The following is a 22,249-nucleotide window of genomic DNA, read 5'->3' as shown; positions in this document are numbered from 1 at the left end:
ACTGTGTATTTGCAACACCCCCAATTGCCATTCCCAAACTTAGGCCCTGATCCCCCTCTGAAATATTTAGTATCTCCAATGCTAATAACCTGTTGCGCACTGACACAAGACAAATTACTCATAGACAATTTTCAATTTCTGTGTTTTGCACCATGATTGGGCATTTTTTCCTTTCATTCACAGGTGTTGGGGCTTACTGGAAACTGACTTAATGTTGATTAAGGTCTATCGGTAGTGTTAAAAAGGTTTCTCATTAAACGAAATGACTACATGACTTGATCCCATTGGATAAATAACATAAAAATGTGCCTTTTCTGAGCTGCTGATGCATCAAGCAACTTAATTATTAATATGAAGGCAATAATAGACATAGCTCTGTCCCTATTCAAATATGATTCACTCATAGCTAACTCCACCATAACAGAATTGGAAACCTCAGCCCAAACATTGTTTCCAATCACCCAAAAAGCCTAGTCTGTGTCAATATGCTGCTCAAAAATCTCTAATAACAATTTTTCGCATCAACTCTGTAGGGGCTGCAACCAATTCAAAATCATTTATTTAGAGAAGGCAAAATTTTAAACCTGAAACAAAGATTACAACTGCTCAAAATTAATCTTTATAACCAGTAACTTTTTGTTGGGAAAGTCCAAAAGTGATGTGTATTTCCTCCTTACCTAGGTTACCAGTGAAAAGCTCATATTGGCCAATAGCCTGCCTAATGAACATTTCCAATCCACTCACGACAATTTTCCCTGCCTCTTTGGCTTCTCTCAACAGTCTTGTTTCTCTTGGCGTGTAAACAGCATCAAAAACAAGACTGTATGGCTCCATGGCCTCCTGAACAAACAGTCAAAATAGCAAAAGCATCAAGTCCCTGAAATTTATATCATGTATGTCCTTAATAGATACTGCAGTCATAAGGAAATAATTATTTGTCCCAAGTGGCTAGATCTCTCTCTCTGTCTTGAGCAGCCCTTAATTGAATTAGTTCAGATTGCTTTCACTCAAATACCTAATTTGTTTCCATGAAAGCAAGAGTTTCCAATCACCAACTGCTATAAAGGGATGGGATAGAAGAAGAGAAAACCTTAGGCAAAGGTGTTGAATCAACATTTGGCTGCATTCCTACAGCAGAAGTGTTTGCAAGGACCATTCCAGTTTCTGGACAGAATCTTTCCAGAGCCTCCATGGGGATAGCTTCTCCTCCAACTGCATTTGCCAGGGCCTTTGCTCTTTCTTTCAACCCCAATGTAAAAATGTTAGAACATGCTGGGACTACTGAGAATATTATACATTCATCATATGTTCAAGAAACTTGAAAACCATACTAGTACAAGAATTGCTGAACTTTCACTCTTCCTTGGCCTGATGTTCTAAGATAGATAAAAGGACGAGTATGTACCGAAATTACGATTTGTGATTACAACACGTGCTCCTCTTTGTTTTGCTCCAAATGCAAGTGCTCTTCCAGCTCCTCCAGCTCCGACAAGTACAAACAATTTTCCAGCAAGGGGAGAGCTACTTTCCGAGCTCTTATAACCACTTTCTCCTGCAGTGTGCATGAATATTTGCAAGTTATTAGAATAATAAATCAGTTTCAAGTATTTTCCTCCATCAGATTATTCCTCCTTAAGTTGAACTTGAATCAAAAGAAATAACTGTTCACGGTAGAGCACATGTGCCATCTGAAGAATAAGTTGAAAAGATTTGAGACCTCGTAAGCCATCCTCTATTGCAGATATAGCACCCTCGCAGTCAGTATTATAGCCAACCAATTTTCCATCACTTTTTCTTCTTACTATAGTATTCACTGCTCCAATAGACTAAATGAAGTATCAAAACAAGATTGAATTAGAGCACAATGATGCTGACACGAGTAACCTGCAGATCAGTCTTCATATTTTTTGAATTGCATGGAATTCAAAGCATATATTTACATTCACAGTATGATTTTCAAAAAAAAATCTATTGCGTTAAGGATTTAAACCTTTGCAAGTGGCTGAACTTCATCACAGCACTTGACAGCAGCTTCCTTGTGAGGAATTCCAACACTGTAATGGAAAGAGCAAATATTTAGAAATGAAGCAAATAATACATTTTTTCACATCTTTTAAGAGTTATCATCTCAATCAGTAGCATCAATACACATACAAATGCATGTAATTCTAAATACTTAGAAGATATAAAAATTGTGTTAACAGACCATTGAAAATTCTTCTCTGTATTATATAAATAGCTCTCAAGATGCATTTAACAACAGAGTTATACTTGGGAGAGCTAGGTACAACTTTAGACACATCCTACATACCAGCATTTATATATTGATTGATCAATAAGCATGCAAACGTTTCAACACTAGATGGTGGCACTTAAGCTGGCCACTTTTTTGAACTCTGTCAGTAAATCTATCGGACCTTTAGTATAAAGAGAACAGAACTTATAAAGAAAAAAATTGAGACCTTAAGCATTTAAGTCTATAAAGTCATCTAACTAAGGAGACATATTTTGAGGGAATAATGGATGGTCTGTGATCCATTATATTGTACGTGCATGCTTTAAGGGCTTTGAGTTTGAGAATTGGACAAACACTGTGACTTGTGTAAGATATAGTTGAGCATCCCATTAGCCATCAAGTACACACAAAAAATGAAACCCTTGATATCTGGTATTTCATACATGCAAAATCAGATAGGTCCTATAAGGGTAATGTACTAATGACATTAGGAATTCTCTACAAATCACATAAAGAGAATATGAGGTGAATCAACTTAAAGCTATATCAGGATAGCTTTTATTTACAAGTTGCATATGTTTTCCAAGGATGGATAGAGGCATTGTTAAATTGTGTGCATCAAGTCCTTTATCTGTTAATGTTGTAAAATCAAATTTACAACCAGCTTATTTATGCGTAGAAGAAATATGATATATATGTTATTTCTGCAAAAAGAAATCAGCCCTAATTGGGAACTCTACACACACTGAAAAAAATGTATAAGAAGATAACTCTCATTTATTCTGTTACTTTATCGATATTACATCATTATGCTAAAGGCAAGTGCAATGAAGAATTCTAATATATTTTTTGTTGGCATCATTTAATAATCTAATTAGAGTAAACTTATGAAAACAAATCTTTTAGGAATAGACACGAATGTAATTCAAATCAAAGAGATCTACAATGAAGTCTTAACATAGAGGCAAGGAAACTTTCTCAACACAATTTTATGCATTCTTTCAAGGAAAGGAATGATTACCTGAAACCAGCAAAATCTGGTGCAGAATAAACTTTCAAAAAGTCTGAAAGATCATCAACAAGAAGTGGTACATATACACCATTGAATCCTGTTTCTCTGAATGCTTGATTGTGTAAAATTGGACCTTTACTATGGCCTACTGGATTTGCAATAACTCCAAATACTTTGGTATCTCTAGTCAGACGCCCAATTTTGTAAATGTTTATTAGATCTGCTAGTTTTGGTTGTCCGGGTATCAAATCCTTCCCAGATCCAATTGATCCATATATGAGGTATCCACCAAACTTGGGACCTAGAAGTTGACTTATTAGTCCTCTATCACCCATTACACATGCAATTATTGGAACCTGTGCACGTAAAATGGAAGTCAGAACTGCTAATAATACAATATGACAAGTATATATTTAAGAAGGTTCTAATATGCAGCGGAAATGATACACCATCATGAAGAGAATTTAATTATAACTTCTTTTGAAATGTTCCAAATATATGCATATTCCAAAAAACTTTATACACTGCACAAGTCGTCTAATTTCTCAGATATAGAATATCAAACCATGCAACTGCTAAAAAGAATCCTAATATGGCTAACAAGAATGTGATTTATGAGAAATACTATGTAGATTTCCAAATTTCTACTAATAAATTTTGCAAATAGCTATACATAGAAAAGCAAACTTATAAACAAAGAGTCTAGACATCAACATTTTCTGCTAGGGAAAAATGAATTTTTTTTAAAAACAAATCTATAGTGAGGCAATATAAAGAGTTTTCTGTATGCATGTGTGAGAGCATGTGTGCATATGTGCATATTAGTGTGTATAGTGTGCACATATTTGGGTAATCTGTCTGAAAGTGGTCTATTTTCATTTATTATTAACATGCAACTTGGACTCAAAGAAATCAACAAACAAAAAGATTAAAAGTACACTTGACATTTGGTGAAAAATCAACAATATTACAAAAAAGAGTTGATGCTCCCCATTTTCTTGGAGAATGTTGTAGCTCACTCTAAGCATTCATACTGAAACCATTAATTACATTTTCAAGACAATAAAGGACAACCTCAAGACATGAACCAGGAACAATATTTAACTTACAATAAATAAGGGAAGCACAATATCGTATGACATAACAAACTCACTTTATGATGTCAGAATTACACCTATTTTCAAAATTATTTAACTTTGATGATATCAACCTGTCAAAGCAAGTCAAACATGGAAAAACACTATTCACTTTTCCTCTGCTGGCCATTTTGCTTGAGTTAATGCCCTATGTTCTTAAATTATGTGACATGTTGCTTAATTTGTATGGTCTACTTGCCCAAGTTTCCTCAGCAGCCTACAGTAATTTTCCAGCTAGTGCATATAATCAGGGGTTATGGGACAGCTGGGCCAGCCTAAATGACATCAGCAGTCAACCTATTTGACTTGCATTTAATTTATATGCATAGATTTTAGCTCAAGACCCAATTGACCAGAAATTAATCAAATTCTCTTCCTCAAATCCCTAGTGCACTTCTCAAGGAAACATATAAGGGAAACGAGGGGTTTGAGTGTTCTGACTAAAACACTTGATAACCATTTTATCAAATTCTTTGACTGTTTTGACTAAGCACATGTACTCATTTGTTGAGCTGAGATTTTGCAGTGGTTTTGAGTCTTGACTATCTTGCAGCAATGATCCTATCATACCAGCATTGACTTTCTGCAACAGAAAGTTGGCTGAATGAAAATTCATTTTTCATCTTTGACTGGAAATTCCATGATTCTTTTGTTTGACTTTCTAAATGTGAGAGGATTACTCTTGAATTACCTAGCTAAATTATCATTCTAAGTTTGACAAATATTAGATGTATTTTTGGAGTTGATTTCTTGACTTGAATATCCATTGATGTTCTTTACCAAAAGTCCCAAAAGGAATGGTGGTAAACGTGAATCTTTGGCCAATAGCCACATGGATGATGGCTTAATCAATATGCAACAATCCAATGAATGGAGGAATCCTTGAGGTAGGAACACAGCCTCCTGGATGATGACACAACTGAAATAGACGTAGACAACAGCCCAAAGAGGATGATAGTAGGATTGATGGACCGACAATCCCATGGATAGAGACATACTTGAGATATGTAAAGTTATTTCAATTTCAATTAAAGAACAAGTTATGAACTATGTATGCTATAAATGGATATGAGGAATTATGTCAATGTCTGATAATTCTGATTTTATCTGCAGGTCTGAAGGAGAGAGATCATTTAATATTTTCTATGTCTACTCCAAATGAATTCAATTGGCATATATATCATTTAGGCAACCGGTCAATTGGTGTATTGACCGGTCATGCCTTTTAGGCATGACCGATCAATGCACCCATTGATCGGTGCCTTTGTAATTATACCATTAACACAATGCTGATTATCGGTTCAAAACACCCGATAGCATATTGTAATATCATAATATAATGACTGATCAATGTAATGAATCGGTTCATATAAACACCGATGATTCAAAGTGCACGATGTATGTAATCCAACCGGTGCAGTTGTTAACTAATGTTAATTCCAAATGAAGCGGTGTATTCATTAAACCCGATAACAAATATGCCCGATATTATTACGCCTGATAACAGATGTGAACCGGTGCCAATGGTTATGCACCCGATAGCAAGTATGTATCGGCTAATAACCTGATGACTTATAGCTTTTAATATGCTATCGGGTTAATACCCCGATAGCATATTAATGCCAATTAATAATTGACATTAATATGCTATCGGGTTGTTAGCCCGATAGCATAATGATAAGTGATGTTTGTACAATCCGATAATCATATGCAATATAAATCTGACATGAAGCATGTAAATAACAGAACAAGGAAGGTTTAGGAAGATCTTATCTTGCATAAGCTACCATGCATTAACACTCCCTCTTAGCTTTGGAAGATAGATAAGGCAACCTGCATCACATTTCCTTTTCATAACTAAGATAATGTCAATCAGCAAAAAATCACTCATACATGAGAAGTACCATCAAGACATATGATACAAAATAGAAGAACATCACCTGAGCATGTGACATAAAGTATTATTTTAACATGTGATAAAAGTAAGAGAATCATCACCTGATCATGTTAGAAATCATCAAAACATGTGATCTATAAGATTCATCAAGATATCACCTAACACGTGACATTAGTATTGCCTAACACGCAATACTTAAGGATAAGTCTATGAGAAAGGCTAGTTTCTCATCATATCCAAGTTGTGATAAGTGCAATAACATTTATAAATATTTATCACAACATAGTCATGGCAAATCCATGACTTACCAGAGATCCAATCATGATCAATGGTTGAGATATCACCTACACGTGATATCAGTATTGCTTAACACGCAATACAAGGATAACCATATGAGAAGTGTTTAAGTTCTCATTATATCCAAATTGTGATAATGCAATAACATTTGTACAAATGTTGTATCACAACATAGTCATGACACATCCATGACTTACCAGTGATCCAACATGATTACTGGTTTGACTATCATAAGATCGTCACCTTATGATGTCTATATACAAGTGTTCAGTGTCTAAGAGATCGTCACCTCTTAGATATGAACACAGGTGGCAAGAAGCCAAGAGATAGTCCAGACATGACAAAGAAGTTTACACATTAAACATCTTAAATATATGTAAGTATAGATTACAAAGCAGATTACCTTTCTATCATACCTAAACCCTTTCTGAAGTGATCAACCTTCACTCTGGAAAGTGGTTTGGTTAGAATATCTGCAGTCTGATCTCCTGTACACACATATTCTAACTTTATCACATTCCTGTCAACCATATCTCGTACATAGTGATATGGGATCTCAATATGTTTGGACCTGTCATGAAATACTGGATTTATAGAAAGTTTTATACAGCTTTGATTATCACACTGAATGACTATAGGTTTCATAGGTTCTCCAAATAATCCCACGAGCAATTTCCTTAGCCATACTGCTTCTCGGGCAGCCATTGAAGCTGCAATATATTCAGCCTCTGTGGAATTCTGAGCTACTGAAGATTGTTTTCTGCTGATCCAGGATATCATGGCTGACCCTAAACTGAAGCAGCACCCTGAAGTGCTCTTTCTGTCAGTCACACTGCCAGCCCAATCTGAATCTGTAAATCCATGTAGATCTATGTCAACCTTTTCATATTTAAGACCAAGCTTTAGGGTACCTTGTAGATATCTCATTATATGCTTTACTGCAACCAGGTGTATCTCCTTAGGTTCACACATGAACTGACTTAAGGCATTAACAGCATAGCAGATATCTGGCCTTGTATTTACTAGATACATCAGGGACCCAATCATCTGCCTGTATTGAGTGGGGTCAGTAGGTCTTGATTCTGCTGCTGCTTCTTTAAGTTTATGGAAGTTGGTTTCCATAGGAGAGGTCATGGGTCTGCAGTTTAGCATTCTAAATCTTGTCAATATGTCCAAGGTGTACTTCCCTTGGTTCAGTACAATATTATCAGAATTCTGCCATACTTCCAATCCTAGGAAGTAATGAAGAAGCCCCAAGTCTTTCATATCAAATTCTGTGGATAGATCTTTCTTGCATTGATCTATTAGGTGATTATCTCCAAACTCTGGGAGCCTGTTTGAGCCCATAAAGAGCTTTCTTGAGTCTACACACATGAGACTTTGCATCATGAATTTCAAACCCTTCAGGTTGCTCTAAGTAGACTTCTTCCACGATCTCGCCATTTAGGAATGCTGTCTTAACATCCATCTGATGTACCTTCCACCCCTTTGTTGCTGCAATGGCTAGGACAACTCTTACTGATGTGTACCTGGCAACAGGTGCAAATGTTTCTTCGTAATCTATTCCTTCCTTCTGTGAGAACCCTCTAGCTACAAATCTGGCCTTGTGTTTTTCAATACTGCCATCTGCAGCATGCTTGATTTTAAACAACCATTTAGAAGACACGACAGACTTCTTGGTTGGCCTAGGAACAATCTCCCAAACATCATTCTTCATAATGGACTGATATTCTTCAGTCATGGCATCTATCCATACTTGATGTTTGAGTGCATCTGAAACATTGTTAGGTTCAGCTTTAGATAGATCATTCATAAGTGCAACATAGTTGATGAATTTATTAGGCCTCTTGCTTTCCCTGAAGGTTCCTGAAGGAGCAGCGAACTTCTGAGCTTCTACTATAGTTTTGGTGGCCCATAGTGGTCTTTTCTTGCGATTATCTATAGGTGGGTCTTGTGTTTCACTTATAGTTTCCTCAAGATACTCCCTCTGAAGCTCAGGAGTAGGTTCTTCTTCTAGGTTAGGAGTAGGATTATGAATTTCAGGTTCTATTGTATTTTGGGCCCTTTTGAAGGCTAAATCTTCTTCGAAGATTACATCCCTACTGAGTTCAATATTTCTCTGTCCTTGTACATAGATTCTGTAGGCTTTAGAAGTTTCACTGTATCCTACAAGTATTCCCCTTTTTCCAGAGGGTTCTAGTTTTAGTCTTTTCTCTTTAGGTACATGAATATAGACCGAACACCCAAATATCCTAAGATGGCTGATATCTGGTTTTGTCTTGGTAAAGACTTCCTCAGGAGTTTTATCTTCGAGGTGTGAATGAGGACATCTATTTTGTATGTACACAGCAGTGTTAGTTGCTTCTGCCCAAAGGTTCAAGTTTAGATTTTGATCTAGTATCATGGCTTTGGCAGCTTCTACTATGGTCCTATTTTTCCTTTCAGCTACTCCATTTTGTTGTGGATTATAAGGTATTGTCAACTCCCTCTTAATCTCAGAATTTTTACAAAAGTCTTTAAATAGTTCTGATGTGTATTCCCCCCCATTGTCAGTTCTTAAGGTTTTAATTTTGTTTTCAGAGAGATTTTCTGTTAATGTTTTAAACTCTTTGAACCTACTTAGGATCTCTTCTGATTCTTTATATTTCAGAAAGTAGATCCATGTCTTCCTAGAGTAGTCATCAACAAAAATTACATAGTACAAAAATCCCCCTAGCGAGGGTACGGACATAGGTCCACATACATCAGAATGAATTAACTCCAAAACTTTGCTAGTTTTCCTAGTACTATTCTGAAATGCATTTTTGGTATTTTTACCTAAGGCACACCCTTTGCATGCCTCTGAATGATATTGCTTCAACTTAGGTAGACCTGTGACAAGGTTTCCCATGGTTGACAAAGCTCTATAATTCAGATGACCTAATCTCCTGTGCCATACTTCATTTGCATTAGTTGCTTCATGGATCAATGCTAGATTGGGCTCTATACATAGCTCATACAAATAACCTTGTCTTCGACCAATGACCTTAGCGTCTTTGATGGAGGATCTCTTTGGCCAAGCCAACACCTTGTTTTCCATGAAGGTCACTCTGTATCCTTGATCTTCTAGTGCTGATATGGAGATTAGATTTATTTTGATGCCTGGAACATATAGTACTTCTTCAAGTTGTAGTGACATGCCTGACTTCAGTTTGATGGTGCAGGTTCCAATTCCTCTGACTGGATGTGAAGAATCGTCTCCGATGGTTACTTCCTCATCATCTTTCTCTATCATGGAGTCTAGTATTTCTCTAAAGCCGGTGATGTGTCTGGATGAACCACTGTCGATCACCCATGAGTTAGATTTGTTTGAAGTATGGCTTGTAAGTGCTGAGTAGAGGACATAGTTCTCGGAGTCATTTTCTTTTCTAGATTTCTTCACTTTTGCAAATGTGGCTTGCTTCCCTTTCTCCGGACAGTTTGCAACATAGTGTCCGAATTTGTCACACCTATAACATTGAACATGTGATAGGTCTTTCTTAGAAGTGTTCTTGCCTTGTTTAGCTTTTCTTTTCCTGAATTGCTTCTTTTTGTATTTTTTATTGATGTTTGTATTTAGGACTTGCAAGTCTTCATCTATATTCTTCTGTTTTATTCCTGCCTTGTTCAATCGGGATTCTTCTTGTAGACAGTCATCTCTTAGTCTCTCAAACTTAGGATATTTAGACCTTGCACTGATGCCTTGGATGAATGTGCTCCATCCACTAGGCAACCCATCTAAAGCAATGAGTGTTAGTTCTTTGCCTCGGATCTCGTAGTCCAGAGTTGCAAGTTCATCTTTTAGAACCGATATCCGCATGAAGTAGGCGTTGATTGTCTCCCCTTTGTTCATGGTGATATGATTTATTTCTCGTTTTAGTGCTAGAGTACGACTTGCATTTGATATCTCAAATGTCTTTTCAAGTGCCTTGAACATTTTATAAGCCGTCTCCTGCTTTCTAATGATGGGCATTATATTATTTCTTACCCCATCCACTATTATTTTAATGGCCTTATCATTTCCCTCGATCCATGTGGATTTCTCGGTTTCATCTTCTGGTTGTGCACTTTCAGTTTGGACATATGAATCAACTTTGTTTTCTCTTAAAATCATTTTGATTCTAAACTTCCAAGCTGAAAAATCTTCGCTACCTCCGAGTCTATCTTCGAATCTGATAGCGTTGGCCATTATGGAAATGTGATGTAGTTTGTAACTTAGTCCTTGAATTTTATCAAAATTGAATAGCCTTAGGTTCGATTACCTTGGCTCTGATACCATGTAAAGTTATTTCAATTTCAATTAAAGAACAAGTTATGAACTATGTATGCTATAAATGGATATGAGGAATTATGTCAATGTCTGATAATTCTGATTTTATCTGCAGGTTTGAAGGAGAGAGATCATTTAATATTTTCTATGTCTACTCCAAATGAATTCAATTGGCATATATATCATTTAGGCAACCGGTCAATTGGTGTATTGACCGGTCATGCCTTTTAGGAATGACCGATCAATGCACCCATTGATCGGTGCCTTTGTAATTATACCATTAACACAATGCTGATTATCGGTTCAAAACACCCGATAGCATATTGTAATATCATAATATAATGACTGATCAATGTAATGAATCGGTTCATATAAACACCGATGATTCAAAGTGCACGATGTATGTAATCCAACCGGTGCAGTTGTTAACTAATGTTAATTCCAAATGAAGCGGTGTATTCATTAAACCCGATAACAAATATGCCCGATATTATTACGCCTGATAACAGATGTGAACCGGTGCCAATGGTTATGCACCCGATAGCAAGTATGTATCGGCTAATAACCCGATGACTTATAGCTTTTAATATGCTATCGGGTTAATACCCCGATAGCATATTAATGCCAATTAATAATTGACATTAATATGCTATCGGGTTGTTAGCCCGATAGCATAATGATAAGTGATGTTTGTACAATCCGATAATCATATGCAATATAAATCTGACATGAAGCATGTAAATAACAGAACAAGGAAGGTTTAGGAAGATCTTATCTTGCATAAGCTACCATGCATTAACAAGATAGGCCTGCATATCCCAAAATAAATTGCAGGAGAGATAAAATGAATGACTAGTCGTGTATTCCATCAATAGAGGCATGAACAATAGGCAGACAGCCCATGGATGAAGGTCTTGATGATTCTGATCAATGGAAAATAGTCAAATGAGTGTGATGGTAAGGTGTGATAAATATTCCCATAATTGTAGGTGTTGAAATCTCTTATCCATGTAAGGCGTAGTGGCAGGACAAAAAGCAAATCTGTTGAGAGAGAAATAAAAATGCAATGGTGAAAATAACTTTGAGTAATTATAGAAAGTATCTTGTCTTTTGTTTGAAGGCTAGGAGGTGGAGATAGATTGGTTGCAGTCTCAAATTAGTCATGGCAATGAATCAAGGAAAATCCCTGCCCATGAGGCATGGTTTTGTGAAGGTTTCAACTCATGCTAGACCAATCAGGTTCAGGTTGCCAGGTGTGATGTCTAGGTGATTATCTTGTGATCTTTTATTTCTCTCTTTGATGCTACTATCAAGTGGGATGTTTCATAACAAAGATTAAACTCAGCCTCGTGAGATCTAGGCCACTCAAGAATAGAATTGTGACTATGCATTTAACCATCCTACGATGTATTCAAGAGCTCATTTTAACAACTTGACCACTTCTAACAATATATTCTTTAAGGTCATGACTCCAATCTGCAACAGCATTGATAAACTCCTAGAGAATTACTACTAGATCCAACCCGCATGCTAATATCACATGTAAAAGTTAGTGTCCTTGTGTTGTTGGAACTAATATTCAAACCTGAAGTTATTCTACTTTAAAATTTTGAAAGCACTCCCAAATTAAAGGAAATATGGAGAACTTGAAAGTTGTGTACTGACAGTAGTAGGAAAGGAAGTTCAATAAAGGAACAGAACATGTGCGATAGAAATGATGAAAAAATATTGCAACTGGGTAAAGGCCAACATTAATCACAAAATAAAGCAAGATCATTTAATTAAATACGATATTACAGAAACAGTATCATTAGCACTGTCACAGATCCCACTAAAAATTTTTATAGAAAGAGACAAAAGAAAACTAGTTTTCCATTGTCCAGTAGTCTCCAAACTCACTTGACAGTGGGGAATCAGCTTGAAGATGTGAGATACATCAGTAATATTTGTTGCAGTAGTAACAACTTTCAGAATATCAGCTCCGGTGGACTGCATTTTTGCAACAAGATGACCGAGATCCTCAGATGATGGAGTGCTCCCATTGACATAGCTTGAAACAATGATTTTGCAATTCTGTGAATTCTTTTTACTCCTTTGACTTACAAAGGGAGACATTGCCTGGATACAATTCAAAGCAAAGTGAATAATATACAAGCAGAGACTGGTTTTCACATATTTATATCTTCTGATCAATTATGAGCCAAATAATATGAAGGGAAATAGAAATGGAAATAAATTCATTCATTTTTTTATTTCATACTAAAATCTTGATTCCCATGTTTAAGAGAGATTAATAGTTCCTTTCATAATCATTCTTAACAAACCCATCATGTTCAAAAGCACAAAAATGTTTCTGCCCATCTGGATGGGCCACTCATAATCTACAAAATTACAGATTAACGAGAGATTCTGAATTTTGTTATGTGCTATGGCTTTGTGCATGGGCCAAAGATAATTATATAGAAGAAAATGGAATATATGCGTTATTAAATACTGTATATTGTAGATAACATTGCATTTTGAAAACAATAATGCATTGTGGACAACATGGCATTTTCTAAGAGAAAAACACTTCAATTAGAAACTAGAAATAAACAAAAGTAATCATTAAAGGTCAATAATTTGGCTTTAACAGTGCTAGAACCTGAAGCTCCACATCAATAAAGTCAGCACCCAGATCATATGCCAGGCTCAGTGTATTGAGACGTTTTTGTTCATCCCCTTCATAGTTACCTCCTTCAGATTTTGGTCTGATATACAATGTCAAAGGTTGAAATGATGATGTTAGAGAAATTTCTCAAGGGAATTTTCTTAATCTAAACTGGAGAATACAGTTGATGTAAGTACATTGTGTGTAAAACCTTAGAGTTTGAACTTTGTAACTTTGTATTATATTTTACAATATATCATGAGGTTTCCCATTTATGTCAACCATCTACAGAGCAGTGTGTGAACTGTATGGACTTAGGTAATTACTGTTAGCATGTATGCTGAATTCTATTATAACATGTGAAATAACATTCAAACTCACATAAGAAATTCCACAATTATTGTAGATGAACAATTGTAGTATCCAAAAATATTCAGAAACTATTATTTCTATTATTAATTTTGAGCAGTTTTATAATATTGAGGTGGGCATTGGCATAAAGTTAGGGGCAAGCTAAGATACCATTTTCTTTTCCACCACCAGCAATTTTTGGCCTTAAGTAATAGGGGAGGTTTTATACAGAATCCTACTTCCTAAGATTGTCAACCCCAACCCCCTTAGCCCTGGAATTTCCTTAGTGATCATTCTAAAATTTTGAATTGGCACTCCTACAATGATTGATGATAATATTATCAGCCCCTCAAATGCCTCCCAGATACATACACCTGCCAAATTATGTTTCCTGTCTGGGTGGTCTTCATCTGCTTCCACTGCAGGGTTATCCACTTGCGCATGTATTCAAACTTATACTCTCAGGGTTACCTTTTCTAGGTTCACCCCACGTGTCTATTTCTTTGTTTTCTTTCTTTCTTGGTTTATTTTATTTGCTTTCACTCTAGGGCCCCTGTTTTGCTCTAGTTCTTTGTTATTGTAACACATGTATGTTCCAGTCCCTTGACCTATCCTTGGCCATTCATGGACATTAATATAATTCGTTTCTTTATTTCTTTCTTTCTTGTTATGATTAATTAATGCTGCTTAGTTAATGTGTCAATGATAAATATTTTTTATTATGATTATCAATTTCATACAAGGAAATGAAGCCATCTTTCTCCTTCCTACATGTGTGAGAGGGACACAACAAGAATAGAGGAAGAGCATCATGAGGGAGGTCAACTACAGTGAGAGAAAGCGTAAACATTAGGGAGACCCAATGAGAACATTCATACAACCTGCTTTGACTTTGCTGAGTGTTTGATGTTGCACCTTTAAAGGCATGCTCTGCATTATGGTGTGTGATGGGTTTGAAAGTTCAGTATGCATGATTTTGCTGTTTTGTTTTGGCCATTGGCATGATTATTGGTTTATGAGCGTGTCACGTTTGCCATGTTAATTGTACTTTCTCAACTCAAGGTCTTGCAATTGAAGAACTTGAAAGCAGACCTTATGCCTTTTGGGTTGTGTTTCTTAAATAGATTTTAATGCCATACTTGTGTTGGTAAGTATGTATAGTTAAGTATTCAAGTACTTGTTATTGAATATTCATTACGTGCCCTTGAGAGAGGGCATGAATAGTCAGCCATGGACTTGATGGAGTAGATGGGAGTTGATTAAGTGGTTGGCTTGGTCTTTGAACAAAGGAAGCATGTGTATTGGGTTTCACCATTGGTTAAGTTGGCATATGCAGTCTTATTTCAGAGAATACTTCTTTTTGTAGAGATTTTGATTTTGAGAGGACGTTTTTGGACCAAAAGGTTTGCATGAATTCTTTTGGAGCTTTAGTATCTTTCAACAGTTATGATTTTCCTTTGTTGGAAATCTTCCCCATCTTTGGACTAATTATTCAAATCCATTTGTGGAAATAAAAATCAAAGTCGTTTGTTGCTCAGTTTCTTTCATATATGAGTTATTTATGAATTCTATGATGATCCTGCTCTATTATCTTGAAGGGAGGAAGGGTTGATCCATCCAAGGCATCAAAAACTCTAAGCAAGCCCAATCCTTTGTCCTTCTACTCTATCAGGTCAAGGTTACTACAAACTTGTGATTGTTATTTACTCCTTGAAGTATCCCTAGGTAAGAATCGTTGTGGATTGTGTAAGCATCGAAAGAGGAATGAAAAATGTTATTTAAATGCTGTTGTGATTGTTATGATGAACTAGTGTTACCCTATTTGAGTGGAAAATAATGAACAGACTATGACTATTAATTAATGCTTTCCGAGTGTGAGCTATGCTAATGATATTTCCCTTACTATTTCTTCATAGATCATTACTGACTTTTATCAAAGGCCTAGTTTGGAGATATTGATCATTTAGTTTTTAAAACACCACATTTAGTGGAAGAGTTGTAACTTGTAACGATTCATTAAGTTCGGGCTTTGGACAAAATTGTATTGCCAAGGAGAATATACTTCATTAAGAATACCCTTCGATCCTTTATTTGATTGCCTTAAACTTACACTCTCTCTCAGAGCTGCGAGAGCAGAAGGGTGATAAGACGTACTTACCTGGGTTATATTGATTGGGTTAAAATGGTCTAAGGTCTCTCTTGAGTCATAATAACTATGTTGAACCCGATTCCTTCAAGTAAATGTGGAAATTCCTTTAGAAATCTAATCTTTCTCTCTATTTCATTATTAATTTAGAAGGATCAGATTAATATTGTGACTGATTATGATTCGTCTCTGACAGCATACCATATCATGATCTCATATGTGGTATTACTTTGGCATTTAATTCAATACATGACTCATCTTCCAATGCACTCTTAGTAAAATGATATACCTACTACTTTCTATACTTCTCTCCTTGGGATAGTTACCTGAATGTGAATGCAGTTGACTTGAACCTTGGTGTAGATGGTGATTTGTGCTTTTGCCTCATTTTTCAATATAAAGATGCAGTCATAGTGCACTGATTCTGTAGTGTGATGCAGTCATACGTGCCCTTTATTAGGTACTTGGGAGTATGATATTATAATGTATATTGGGTGATGGATATGCCGACATGTGGCACACATCCTTAAGTTAGCTATATTGGATGCATATGCTTTGTGAGTCATCCATCTCACCTAATCAGGATAAAAGTATTTATCCCACGTGTGAGAAAGTGGTAGTGGTAGGTAATTGAGGATTATTTAGTGTGTGGCTTAGGCAAGAGAGGATAAGTGTTGGGATCTCAATATTGAGGTATAATGTTAAGCAGCTTCCTCTACAAAGAGCAATGTATGTTGTTGCCCTACCTCAAGGATTTGATCTCCACTATATTCAGTACATTATTGATATTAGTCTACATATTTCATATATTACAAGGATCATAACAAGTGATATTAGAGATTCAATTTGGACAAGTGAGATAAAATGTTTGCCGATTTTTTTCTCAAATAAGCCACTTGTATTGCAAAAGGTCACGTGTCTCACACAAGTCTCCAATTCAAAAGATCTTGGATTCATTGGAAAGAGGATTTTGTGAGCTTTCAAAAATTGACTAAATAGAGATGTGGTGATGTTAAGTTGACCTTGCAATTCTAATCATTAACAAAAAAAATCAGTAAAAAATCAGGGCGATTATTTTATATTTGTACAAGTTAGGTGAGAAAATTGAATTCTATTCTTTGTAACTGGAAAGAAATGTTTAGATCTACCTTTCTACATTTTTTAATTTTCAAATCTATGGTAGAAGAGGCAATCAACTGAAAGAATTTTTTAAATCCTCACTTCATAAAAGGTTCCTAAGTTTGATGGAACTGTTAATGCAATAGAATAGTGGTTCCAATTCAAAAAAGCTTGTTATCAATATAAATTATGGGACATAATACTTTGTTGTGACTTAAAAGGTCCAGCTATGACATGGTTTCTTTCATTGCATAAAAGCAATTATTCTTGGTACAAAATGGAACAAGTTTTCATACATAGATGGGTGCCAAAAGAAGCAATAGTTGATGGGGATAATGCCAAGAAGAGGAGGATGACATGAGGAAGATGAAACACAAAGCAAAGAAGACCATGATGCCAATATTAATAGAGAAGATGAAGGATAAGAGTACAAGAAATTTAGCTCCAAGGAAGGAAGAATTTAGCTCCAAGGAAGGAAGATTCAATCCCTCAACTTCAATTTAATGGATGCATTCAGAAGAAAAAGGTCACTGTATCAAGAAACACTAATTAGAAGTATAACTTCATCAACATGGACTTAGCTAAGATATTACAAGTTCATACAATGAATATCAAGGACATTCAAATAGAGGGTAAGCATGTTCAATTTTTTGAAGGTTTGAAGCTCACCATAGGCATTCTTTTGTATTTGAGTTTTTATGTTTTGGATATGAATTGATTAGATCATGTTCTTGGATATCCTTGGATAACGAATTTAGGAACAATCAATATTTATGTGCAAAAGTAGTACATGAAACTTTGGTGCAGGAATAAACAAGTCACTTTGCAAGATATTACACATAATGCATATATATAGATAGATAGATAGAGAGGAAATGAAAAAAATGATCAAGAGAAAAAGAGTACTTCCATTCAAGAGCCATAAAAAAAGTGGCTAAAAAGATTGACGAGTCAAATATATTAAAAAGAGTTCCAAATTTACTATAAAAAAGTTGCAACATATAGACATTTGCATCATTGTGAGAGGCAACAATCATGGACTTGCATGGTAATGTGGTATCAAAAAGGTAATTGTTATTCCTGTAAGCAAATGGGTAATTACTATATTGGCAAATAGAATCAGAGTAGCACAAAAAAATAAGGAACAAGGTTGGGAGCTAGGCACAGTCAAGAAAAATTCAATGATGATCACATATAGAAGGTTGGACTTGCATGGTAATGTGGTATCAAAGAAATAGTGGTTATTCCTGTAAGCAAATGGGTAGTTACTATATTGGCAAATAGAATCAGAGTAGCACAAAAAAATAAGGAACAAGGTAGGGAGCTAGGTACAATCAAGCAAAATTCAATGATGATCACATATAGAAGGTCGGATGATAAGAACAAGAAATCATACTTGTAAAGGCTTGTAAAATAATGTTAGGAACCTAGAGGTATGATATCATAATGTATATTAGATGATGGAGATATGAATGTGGCACATATCCCTCAAGTTAGTTATATTTGGTGAATATGCTTTGTAAGTTATTCCACTAACTAATTAAATATAAAAGTATTTATCCCATGTAAAGCCCCAAGCATGTGTGCCTCGTTCTACTATGTTGGAAATATTGTTGTCATTGATGTCAAAGGAGGTTTAATTAAAATTTTATCTATTGAGTTTCAAAGATAAATACTTGAATTTTAGGGCTGGCCAACCTATCTAATAATAATAAAATAAATTTATTGATGTGCAAAAGTTGGCTGACCTCCTTGGTAAAATAAATACTTAGAAAATTTAAATAGATTTATTTATGTGCAAAAGCTGGCCGGCCTCCTTGATGAAATTAAATTAAAATTATTATTTTCATATGAAGTTGACCTGTTGGGTGAAAAGGCATAATTGGGGTATAAATAAAAGATTAGTTAAGTGAAAGACATCAAACAATTTCAATGAAATATCTTTCTCATTCAAGACAGATTGAGGAGCAGATCTAGTGCAGAAATGAAGCAAATTGGACAGCAATGTAATGCAAATCGTTTCTGATTTAGAGCAGACCTAAGGAGAAGAAGAGCAGATTTCAAAAATGAAAAAAACGGATTTCTAAAAGAATTCAAGAACACACTTAGAGCAGATTTTGAGCAGATCTAGAGCAACAATAAAAGATGAAGAATGCAGCAGATTTATGAAGGATTGGTAGCAGATGTCTGAGGAAGAATAAGGCAGTTGCGAAAAGAAGATTGATAGCAGTTTGCAAGAAGTTTGAGCAGGTTTATGAGAAGACTTTTGAAGGATTTATAGCAGATTATGAAGGTGATTTAAGACAGAATTATATCAGATTTCAAGGAAGATTTGAGCGGTTTTTGAGGAAGACAATGAATTTGTTGTGATTGAGGGTTGGTGCCTCCTATAATAATAGATTGGTGTCTCTTGCTAAGTCGGTGCTTGGCAGTGCGGGTTGGTGCCTACAAATTAATTGTGGGGATTGGTGTCTTCAGTGGGTTGGTGCCTACAAATCACTTAAGAGGGGATTGGTGTCACTTGTGGGTTGGTGCCTATGAAGTTTGTAAGAAGAGTTTTATATAATCAATATTTTGCCATGGTTTTCTCCTAAAAGGGTTTCCATATAAATCTTGTGTTGCATAATTGTTGCATCTTATGTGAATGATATTGTACAATTGATATGTTTATGGCATTAAGTTTGAAAAAGTAGAGAATTGTATTATACTGATTCACCCCTCCCCTTCCCCTTCCCCTTCCTATCCCCCTCCCCTCATCAGTATAATCGTGTGGTCTTTAATTGGTATTAGAGCTAGTTCCTTCGAATATACTTTAATCACTAGAAGGCAAGAAGAAAATGAAATAAGGAATAAGGAAACACCAAGCAGAGCATTGATCAACAAACAAAACCAAATGCAAGTGATGAGAAAGAAGCAAGCAAAAGTGATGGAATGACAAATGGAAAACACATGGTAGAAGCTAGCATTACCCAATTGATCTCCATGTCTATGCAGATCTGTATTGGAATGAGGATAGGTAGAAGCTCATCACCCAGTCCCACTTTGCTATATAATGGTTGTGGCATATTACATGGTAGAAGCACCCAAATATACCCTTTTGTTTCCCTTGCGTATAATAGTTGTGGCATTATTTGCAATTAGAAGAGAAGACAACTTTATGAGTACTTGTTGAATAGATTTTGAAATGAAGTTGCTGTTAAATTACTTGTGTTCTTGACCCAGATGTCATTGTAAGCTTTACATTCCAAAATTAACTCTCACCTACGTCATTCAACCTTTTCCATATACCTGTTAGTGTAAACAATGACTGCCCACTTCATGGGCTGCGATACCTCTTACATCTAGGACTGAATTATCCCTGCCCGCAACTGTATCATATCTCAGTTATAAAACTTAACTTGAATATCTGTAATACTTAAATGATTACTCATTCCCTTAAACTGAAAGCACTTAAATCATGGTTAATGAAATTGGTATCTGACCACTGGAAACGTAGTTATTAAAATTAAGGACTAACCTATTCTCAAACTGTGATGCATCTAAGAAAGTTGTCTTGTAAAACAAAACTAAAATGCTAACAACAATCAAAACTCATTTCATAACAGAAGAATTACACAGCGTTGCAGATTGAAATACAGTACCTGCAAGTGATTATAGCAGGAAGAACTCTACCCTTTAAGAGCTTCTCCAAATCACCTGCAGCATCAAAACCATTAAGGCAATCCAGTCTGAGTTCTACACAATCTGCACCAGTTTCTTTAGCAAGTTGCATTTGTTTGAGCATCTGCTCAACTGTCTCTCCCATCAGAGTACTGCACACAAGAACCCCATTATCTGCCATTGCTACAAACTCAACAGGCTGCACCAATCACCTCTTCACCGTGAATCCCAAAGAAGATAACAGAAAACAAGAATATGGATAGGTCTCAAAGGAGTTTTCTGCCATATTAAATAAATGAGAGAATGCCAAACATTGGACCCCATGTGGGACTTGGCTAAAGTTGAACCAATCTCCTGGCAGACTGTTTTACCGGGCGAAGTACATGTCCACAAAATCTATAGAACGCACTCCAAGGTCTCTGGTTTGAATCTGCATCTCTCATGTTCTGAAGATCCACCTGTGGGATTTGAATGTGACGTTCAATGCACTGTTGGCGTCGCGTTCTTATCCTAATTGCCATTTTTGGGTATTAGGTAGCGAAAGGTCAACACAACTCACATGTAATGCTTTGCACTTTGACAGGCGACGTGTGTATACAACCAATCTCCCATCTAGTCAGCTGGATGAGAACGCCTCAACCTCTAGTTCACCTAACACGGCAAGTAAATGAAAAGCTTGGAAGTTCAGATGGCGCTGAAACGTTCAGAGGACGGGAAAGGACAGAGGATCTATAAAACTATCCCTAGATTTTCGTGTGTTAGTCAAAAGTTTGAAGTTAGTGCTTGGGATTTGGATTTCCTTAAACTTTCTGTCTCAAGATCTTAAATATGGGTTTCTTCACTAAATTGTTTGAAGGAGGAAGATAATTACTACATCAAAATATACACCAAAGATTCAAAATACAAAAAGAAAGAGAAATCAAGTAGTAGGAATAGTATTGGTGAAAGGGAGAATCAAGGAGGCATGATGTTAGTGGTCTATTTGTTTTGGGTTTTGACAAATGTTGTTGGTTACTATTGGGTCCCCGTAGGTTGTTTGTGAAAAGTATATCAAGTACGCATGGTGTTGGTGGTCTATTTGTTTTGGACTTTCATGCTTATCAGTGCTGTTGGTTATTATTGGGTCCCATAAGTTGTTTGGTCTCAAGAACATTATTAAAAAACATCCGTTAATTTAATTACTATTTCACATAATTTAGTTTATAGTCAAAGATTCCTTAAATATTATCTCACAAATTTCATTTTTTCAAACAATGATTAAGTGTTAGAAACTTACATTTAATCAACTAGAGTTCTTGTCTTATTAACAAACAAAGGTCGCATAATGATGAGTACTTGACTTTGTATTATTATTAACACATATATCTTAATTTTAAGCTATATAAATTATGTTGATATATCTCCAGGCATTTTATTTTTTCAACAATAGTTGTTCTTTGTGGTTTTAGTTATACTTG

The 22,249-nt window shown here is 35.6% G+C and overlaps 1 protein-coding gene across 3 annotated transcripts; it reads right to left on the bottom strand.

Annotated features, from left to right (window-relative positions):
• Positions 1-232: 232 nt before the first annotated feature.
• On the bottom strand, positions 233-21,609 carry LOC131066896 (bifunctional 3-dehydroquinate dehydratase/shikimate dehydrogenase, chloroplastic). 3 transcript variants are annotated; one of them, XM_058001768.2, is made up of 10 exons: positions 20,774-21,590; positions 13,511-13,616; positions 12,766-12,984; positions 3,258-3,604; positions 1,991-2,054; positions 1,718-1,826; positions 1,406-1,552; positions 1,091-1,239; positions 678-840; positions 233-536 (listed from the first exon to the last, which is right to left on the bottom strand). In XM_058001768.2, the coding sequence occupies exons 1-10, from the start codon at positions 20,971-20,973 to the stop codon at positions 493-495; spliced, it is 1,548 nt and encodes a 515-aa protein (XP_057857751.1). In that variant the 5' UTR covers positions 20,974-21,590; the 3' UTR covers positions 233-492. The 3 variants fall into 3 exon arrangements, with proteins under 3 accessions (XP_057857751.1, XP_059067104.1, XP_057857753.1); XM_059211121.1 differs by lacking the exon at positions 13,511-13,616 and having other exon boundaries at positions 20,774-20,911; XM_058001770.2 differs by lacking the exon at positions 233-536 and having other exon boundaries at positions 705-840; positions 1,091-1,235; positions 20,774-21,609.
• Between the last annotated feature and the right edge of the window lie 640 nt (positions 21,610-22,249).

Source organism: Cryptomeria japonica, chromosome 9 (genome assembly GCF_030272615.1).
Source record: "Cryptomeria japonica chromosome 9, Sugi_1.0, whole genome shotgun sequence".
In the NCBI taxonomy this organism is placed as follows: Eukaryota; Viridiplantae; Streptophyta; class Pinopsida; order Cupressales; family Cupressaceae; genus Cryptomeria; species Cryptomeria japonica.
Note: the sequence above shows the minus strand (reverse complement) of the source record. Positions and strands in the feature narration are given on the sequence as shown.

Coding starts and splice junctions, on each gene's coding strand:
- LOC131066896 (XM_058001768.2), bottom strand. CDS start 20,973: ATGGCAGATAATGGGGTTCTTGTGTGCAGTACTCTGATGGGAGAGACA. Junction 13,617..20,773: donor CCTGCTATAATCACTTGCAG/GTACTGTATTTC, acceptor ATTGTATATCAG/ACCAAAATCTGAAGGAGGTA. Junction 537..677: donor GCTTTTCACTGGTAACCTAG/GTAAGGAGGAAA, acceptor AATTGGTTGCAG/CCCCTACAGAGTTGATGCGA.